We start from the raw sequence: 7,490 nt of genomic DNA, 5'->3' as shown, positions 1-7,490 counted from the left end.
GCCGATTATTCTCCATACCTCCAATTCAAGGATTCCATTCAACATTTAGGAAGTTTCACTTCTCTCCCTCTCTCTTCTAATATTATCTTTATATTACTATTATACATCTTTGTGCATTGAGGACAATGTACATCTTAAGTGTGGGGGGTCATTTATATCATTATCAGAAAAATCCTTGAATTTTTTCTTGTTCCCATGTGATCTTCTCATATCATTATTAGAATGAATTTTGATTAATTTATGATTTTTATTGATATGTCTTGAATTAAAACATATGCATTTATGCATTGACTGTTTAAACTTTAAAGAAATTAATGAATCAAGCATGAAAAGTTGATTCTTGAAAATTAAAAATTTTTAGGTTGTTTCCCCAAGTTTAGGTATTATCTTGAGTTGAAATTCACAGGTAACATCAAAAAGCCATAATTTTTGTGAGATCTTGAGCTCGTAGAGCATATATTATTTCTTTTATGCTCACTTTTATTGTTGCTTTGATTGCGTCAATATTGAATTGTTATTCTAGAACTTTCTTGATTATGTATGTCAATACCACACCATTGATTTGATATGTCGAGATGATAAAGGCACTTAGGTTTAACCTACTTACTCCATAAAAGCCTACCCTCATAATTAACCCTTAGTGAACCCTTTTGAACCTAACAAGCCATTCATTGATTTACCCTCAATATTAAACCATAACCCATTATTGTTGAAATCATCTAATTTGATCCCTATTTTTTTCGAGATTTGATTTGAATTAATTGCTTAGCTATGTTTTATTTTTCGTTGTAATAATTAGCAAAGTTTTATGTTATTTGACTTGTTCTAAAAAAAACAACAACAACAACAACAACATACATACATTTTAGTAGTAATTATTTGTTTTTAAGCTTAAAGTTTTTAAATTCCTTATCCCATGAAGAAAAGCTCAATACTAGGAGTTTCTAATTAGGTATGTAATTTATCAAGTTGTAGTATTTTCTACTTAGGTAATTTTTCAATTCAATCTTGATTTTAACCTTCTTTTTCAGCTTGTAACCACACCCCCAACCAAAGACACGTTACAGCCCTCTAAAGACCTTTTGATTGATGTATCATCTCAATATATAGTGGTGGAGATTTGATTTCCACGCAAGCCTATGGTAATAACTTTACATATTGACTGTTGAGTGCTAAATTGCTTATCCTTAAACACCTCGAGTGATTTAAGTGAATCTTTGGTGAGGATGTGAAACTCTGTGATGTTTTGAATCAAAGGTGATTACATAGATGAGGGGAGACACCTATGTTTTCGTAATAAAATGCTCAACTTAGAATGCTTGAAACTTTGATGTTCTTTGAGTTGAATTTTCAATGTGTGACTACTTATGGATTATTTTGAGAGACTATGGATGAGAATTATAAGTTGAGAAGAATTTATTTTGATTGTGAGTTGAGGATTTTTCTTGAGGACAAGCAAACACTTAAGTGTGGGAGTATTTGATAAACCATAATTTATACATATTTTTACCTCATGCTTAGCATATTTTTGGATGAATTATCCTTAGGTTTGGTGAATTCGATGCTCCTAATTCTTTAGTTTCATGTTTTATACTTAGATGAGCATAGGAGAGAAAAAAGATTGAGAAACGGGCCAAAAACGAAGAAAATGGACCAACATGTGAAATAAACACGTCCTGGACTTCTGTACAAGGGCAGACCACACGCTCATGTCCTTTTAGTAGAATCGAGCATGACTCACACGGGTAGACCACACGCCCGTCTCTATTTAAAAGGCTCGAACGTGGTTTGAAGCAATCGCACACGGGCGTGTCCCTGTCTACCCCAAGTATAGTCCTATTCGAAAAAGGCCACTCTTGAGGTTTTAGAAGGATTCTAAAGCCTATATAAACACCTCTGGAGTACCAAAAAAAGACACACGGAGTAGGAGGTAACGAATTACTCGAGGAAAGTCAATTAATGCATCTCAGAAGCCGGATTCAACTTCAAGACTGAAGATCTCCCTTCAATTCCCTTCAAGAGTTCTTGGGTTTTCTTTATGTTTTGTTATAATTATTCTTTTGAGATGATTTCTTTCATAAACATGAACTAAACCCCCTAAATACCTAAAGGGAATGAAACCTAAGACGGATCTTGTTATTATTATCTGAATTGTATGATAAATATTTGACTTGTTCTTAATTATGAGTTCTTAATTCTTCCTTTAATATTCCAAGATATTGATTCAAGTATTGATGTGCTTATTCAGAGGAGAAAAGGTCCATATCTAAGAGTAGATCTAACATAATTAAGAAGAGTTGATTGCACGCCTAGAGATAGGGTAACAAGATTTTGTCGAATTAGGGTGAAAACTAATAAGGGAATTCATAGATCGAGTTAATGCAACACTAGGGAGTTAATTAGAAAGATATTTCAATTAATCAACCTAGGGTTAGACATTGTTAGTCTCGAGAGAGATAATAATATAAATTAGGGATTTCTACGGATCAAGTCAAGTGAATAAATCGTCTAATTCAGAGTCAATAACAAGTGAAGTCTAGGTGGATTTTTCCCTTAGGTATTGTCTAAATCATTCAGTTTTCCCAAAAGTTATTTCCCAAATTTACTTTCTGTGCATTCTCAGTTTAGTAATTAGTTTAGATAAAACAAACTCCTTTATTTTTAGGCTAGATAATAAAAAGAAAGCTAATACTAGTACTTTTAGTTCCTTTGGGTTCGACATCCCGATCTTGCCATAAGCTAATACTACTGTTCGATAAGGTGCGCTTGCCTTTTTCATGATAATTGTTAGTTTTTAAGAATGGACATTCATAAATTATAAAACTTATTGCACGTATCACATCACACGATCACAGGCCATGGTCTAGTTAGGTTAGCCACAAGAGTTGAGACTGGCACGGGTGATCAAGGACGTGCCATGTTGTCGTTGTGTGAGCATTGTAACTGTAATCACCCTGAAGAGTGTTGGAAGGTGACTTCTGCCTGTATTGCTTGCAGATCGATGGACCACCGTCTTAGAGAGTGCCCTAGAGGGTAGTTATAACTATAAACTAGCCTCCTGCTGTTGTTGCTATCATTGTTGTTGTACCTACTCTGGCTCGAGGGAGAGGCTATGGTAAAGATGATGTCGATAGAGGGTTTGGTTCGAGAGGAGCTACTCAAGTTAGGAATGGAGGTCCAACTGGAGTATATACAGTTAGAGAGCCCCAGACTAGAAAGGTCACTAACGTCATCGCAGGTACATTCACACTACAATCTTTTCCACTTCTAGCTTTAGTAGATTCTGGTGCTACAAGATCGTTTCTTCTGAGAGATGTAGCTAGAAAGTTGGACAGACATCTAGGTTGGGTGTTAGTGTGAGGAGTCTACTGGGTGATAATGTAGTAGTTGATTAGGTTTATCGACGATATCTTCTGATGGTTCAAGGACAAATGTTTCCTGTAGATCTTTTAGAGTTGTCATTCTGGGGATTTGATGTTATCCTTGGGATGGATTGGTTGACCGAGCATCGGGCGAAGGTCAACTATGAGGCAAAGTTGGTGATTTTGTGTTGTGTTAATGGCTTTGAGATTGTTGTTGTTGGAGAGAGGTCTGAGTTGCTCTCCAATTTGGTTTCTGTACTTGGGGCCAAGAAGCTAATCTAGAAAGGTTGCGAAGCTTATCTAGCCTATGTCCTGAATGCTAATAGCAAGGAGTTGAGGTTTGATGAGATTCGTGCAGTTTGTGATTTTTCAGATGTTTTTCCTGAGGAGTTGTCTGGTATTCTACCAAATAGAGAAGTTGAGTTTGGTATTAAGCTCTATCTTGGTATAGATTCGGTGTCAATTGTCTTACCGTATGACACCTTAGGAGTTGAAGCTCCAATTGTAGGAGTTGTTGGACCGAGGTTTCATTTGACCGAGTGTGTTACCGTGGGGAGCTACAGTTTTGTTTGTGAAGAAGAAAGATGGGACTTTGAGGCTATATATTGATTATCGCTAACTAAATAAGTTGATCATTAAGAATAAGTACCCACTTATGGATATTATCACTTGAAGGTAAAGGATGTGGATGTTATGAAGACAACATTTAGGACTCGGTATGGGTATTTTGATTTTTTTAGCATGCCATTCGGGTTGTCGAATGCACTTGTCGCATTTATGGACATGATGAATTTTGTATTCAATTCCTATATGGATTGGTTTGTTTTGGTTTTTATAGATGATATATTGGTATACTCTCGATCGGAGGATGAGCACAACGAGCATTTGAGGGTGATTCTTTAGATCTTGAATGATAAGCAATTGTATGCCAGGTTGAGAAAATGTGAGTTCTGGCTTCGGGAGGTGATTTTTCTTGGACATGTCGTTTCAGTCAAGGGTATTCGAGTTGATCCGAAGAAGGTCGAGGCGACCTTGGATTGAAGCCGTCAAAATCTTTGTTTGAGGTCAGGAGTTTTTTGGGCTTAGCTGGTTATTATCATCGTTTTTTCGAGGGGTTTTCATGTATTGCTACTCCTTTGACGAAGTTGCTACAAAAGAATATTACATTTGAGTGGAATGACGAGAGGCAAATGAGTTTTGAGAAACTAAATTTGGTTCTGACTGTACACCTATACTGACATAGCCAGATCTTGGTAAGGTGTATGTTGTTTTTAGTAATGCTTCTTACACGGGTTTGGGTTGTGTGCTGATGCAGAAGGGAAAAGTAGTTGCTTATGCATCGAGGTAGTTGAAACTGCATGCGTGTAACTATCTGACCCATAATCTGGTTGGCTGCCATAATCTTTGCACTCAAGATTTGGAATCATTATCTGTATGGTGAGAGGTGTATGATCTACACTATCCAGAGGGAGTTGAACTTGAGACAGAGGTGTTGAATTGAGCTACTGAAGGACTACAATTGTGTGATTGAGTATTATACGAGAAAGGTGAATGTCGTTGCTAATGCCTTGAGTTAGAAGTCCCTAGTTGACTTAAGGGCAATGTTCGCAAAGTTGTTGGTTTCTGAGGATGGTGGTTTGTTGGCTGAGCTTTAGGTGAAGTCGATCCTTACACAACAAATTCAAGAGAGATAGTCATTCGATAAGAGTTTGGCGCGTTGTATCCGTCAGGTTAAGTTAGATGTTTTTGGAGATTTTGGTCTTAATGTTGATAGTGTCCTTGGCTTCAGAGGTCGAATATGTGTTCTGATGGACGGGGATCTGAGACATATGATTCTTACCGAGGTTTATGGTAGTCCATATTGTAACATCCCGAAATAGGGCCTAAATAGAATAGTAGTTGCAAAACAACGAATCTAAGGTCAAAAAAATTTATTCCGATTAAGTTTTAAGGTTTATTCATTGATTGAATAATTGTGTGAAAATTTTGTGAAGAAATTTTATGTATAAGTGTCTAATTTGATAATTAGGACTAAATTGTAAAATTAGCAAAATGTGTGTTCTAGATAATAAAGGGTATTTAATTGAAATGGTTTCTTAAAGTGGAGGTCCTTATTTAGTATTTAGACCATTATATTTAAGTTTGGACAAAAATGTGCAAGAATAGGACAAATTTGAAAGAAAAGCCTTTAAGGGTATTTTGGTCATTTAGTAATTAAAAGAATTAAAAAGAGAAAATAAAGCCACAATTGATCCATCTTCTTCAGAGGCCGAATATATCATGGGAGAAGCCATAGTTAGGGATTCCAAGCTTTCCAAGCTCCATAGTAAGTCTGTTCTAGCCTCATTTTTAATGTTCTTTATGTTTTTGGAGTCCAGGTAACTTGATTTAGCTTATTCTAGCAATAATTCATGCCAGGGTTCATATTTTGACAAATACCCATAGTTTAAATATGTTTATTTTGATGTTTTATGGTATAATATGAAGCTTGAAATTATGTTAAACAACTTTTGCTAAGCGCTTTTAAGTGAAAACAAGTAAAACGACAAAATCGTTAAAAATACCTAATGTTCATAAGTACATGATAGATTGGGAATATTATGTTGCCATAGAAGGGAAAAATGTTCAGCATGTCATAAAACATAAGAAAAATGGATAAATTTTAATTTTTGATCCTAGGGGCAAAATTGTAATTTTGCAAAGGTTTAGGGGCAAAATTGTAATTTTTCCAAAGTTTGAGTTTTGAATATTACATTAATTAAATAAGTGAAATATGATGTTTGAGATCCTGAAAAGTGAGATTTGGACCTAAAACGGGAGAAAAACTGAAAATCGAGAAAGTTGGTAAAATGGTCGTTTTGGTATCGAGGTAAGTTCATATGTTTAATAAGCATTTAATTATGCATATTTGAATGATAAATTGATATTTTGGCCATAAATACTTTAGTATTGAGTTTCAGATATAATGATTAATGTTCGATAATAACTCGACATTGGAAAGAGAACTTGTATAATTTATATGTAAGACCATATTTTGTATTATGGCTTTGTATGATAACAAGAAAGTATTGACTAGCATAGTTTGATGAGAATAAGTTAAGTTGATGATATGATGAGGTTGAGAATGCAAGTATGTAAGTTGAGTAGCATTTTATTATTATGTAATTATTGTTATTAGTATTGTTATTATTGAGTTATGCGACTAACCTTGAGAATTTGAGCAAGTATGTTTCAGCTATGACTTGGCAAGGCATTGATATCTCAAAGTCCATGGTTGTACCATGGAAATTAAGGAAGAATTGATGGAAAAGTCCATGTTCATAACATGACATTTAAGGAGGAATTGATGGTTAAGGATACCATGTAAGACCATGTTAAGACATGGCATTGGCATTGATTAAGGACTCCATGTAAGACCACATCAAGATGTGGCATTGGAACTAAGACAAGGATACCATGTAAGACCATGTTTGGAACATAGAATTTGGTAAGATAAGGATATCATGCAAGACCATGCCAAGGCATGGCATTGATAAGTTCTATAAGGCAAGGAAATCATGTAAGACCATGTCAAGACATGGTATTGATGAGTTACTATAAGGAAAAGGTCTCATGTAAGACCATGCCAAGGCATAGCATTGGTAAGTTCATAAGGCAAGGATACCACGTAAGACCATGTCAAAACATAGCAATGGTAAGTTCAAAAAGAAAAAAGTTCCTGGGTAATCCAAAGAGTAAGTCAAAGAAACGACAAGATGAGAACATGAAGAAAGAGTACAAGTATGCATTCAAGGCTTATTTAATATTGAGATTGTAAGTAATTGAGATTATCAAGTATTAAGTAAGTGATGAGTTTTCAGTTATGCTTGTGACACTTTATGACATGATTGGCAATATGCCTATATTATGAAAGAGTACTCATGTGTCAAGTGAGATGTTGCAGTAATGTAATCAAGCTATTAAGTAAGGGGCCTTTTGTATTCTGAGCCTTTGGTAAGGTTACCGATGAGTAAGATGGGAAAGTAAGAACTAAACATTATTTAAGCAAATTATGACAGCATAGTAGTAAGCTAAATTGATTGCTAATGCTTACTATTTTACATGTGAACTTACTAAGCTTTATAAGCT

The 7,490-nt window shown here is 35.1% G+C and overlaps 1 protein-coding gene across 1 annotated transcript; it reads left to right on the top strand.

Annotated features, from left to right (window-relative positions):
• The first annotated feature begins 2,917 nt into the window (after nucleotides 1-2,917).
• On the top strand, nucleotides 2,918-3,971 carry LOC107900184 (uncharacterized). The gene is made up of 4 exons (XM_016825878.1): nucleotides 2,918-2,971; nucleotides 3,055-3,238; nucleotides 3,445-3,589; nucleotides 3,689-3,971. Exons 1-4 carry the CDS (start codon nucleotides 2,918-2,920, stop codon nucleotides 3,969-3,971), a joined length of 666 nt encoding a protein of 221 aa, XP_016681367.1.
• Nucleotides 3,972-7,490: the final 3,519 nt, after the last annotated feature.

The sequence above is a fragment of the Gossypium hirsutum genome, chromosome A03, assembly GCF_007990345.1.
Source record: "Gossypium hirsutum isolate 1008001.06 chromosome A03, Gossypium_hirsutum_v2.1, whole genome shotgun sequence".
Taxonomy (NCBI): Eukaryota; Viridiplantae; Streptophyta; class Magnoliopsida; order Malvales; family Malvaceae; genus Gossypium; species Gossypium hirsutum.
The sequence above is the reverse complement of the archived record's forward strand: the minus strand, read 5'-3'. Positions and strand labels throughout refer to the sequence as shown.

What these genes read in the sequence shown, in the direction of transcription:
- LOC107900184 (XM_016825878.1), top strand. Translation starts at nt 2,918, where the DNA reads ATGTTGTCGTTGTGTGAGCATTGTAACTGTAATCACCCTGAAGAGTGT. An exon ending in ACCCTGAAGAGTGTTGGAAG is followed by an intron (nt 2,972 to 3,054) that starts GTGACTTCTGCC and finishes ACTATAAACTAG; the next exon opens with CCTCCTGCTGTTGTTGCTAT. An exon ending in ATTGTTGTTGTTGGAGAGAG is followed by an intron (nt 3,590 to 3,688) that starts GTCTGAGTTGCT and finishes GAATGCTAATAG; the next exon opens with CAAGGAGTTGAGGTTTGATG.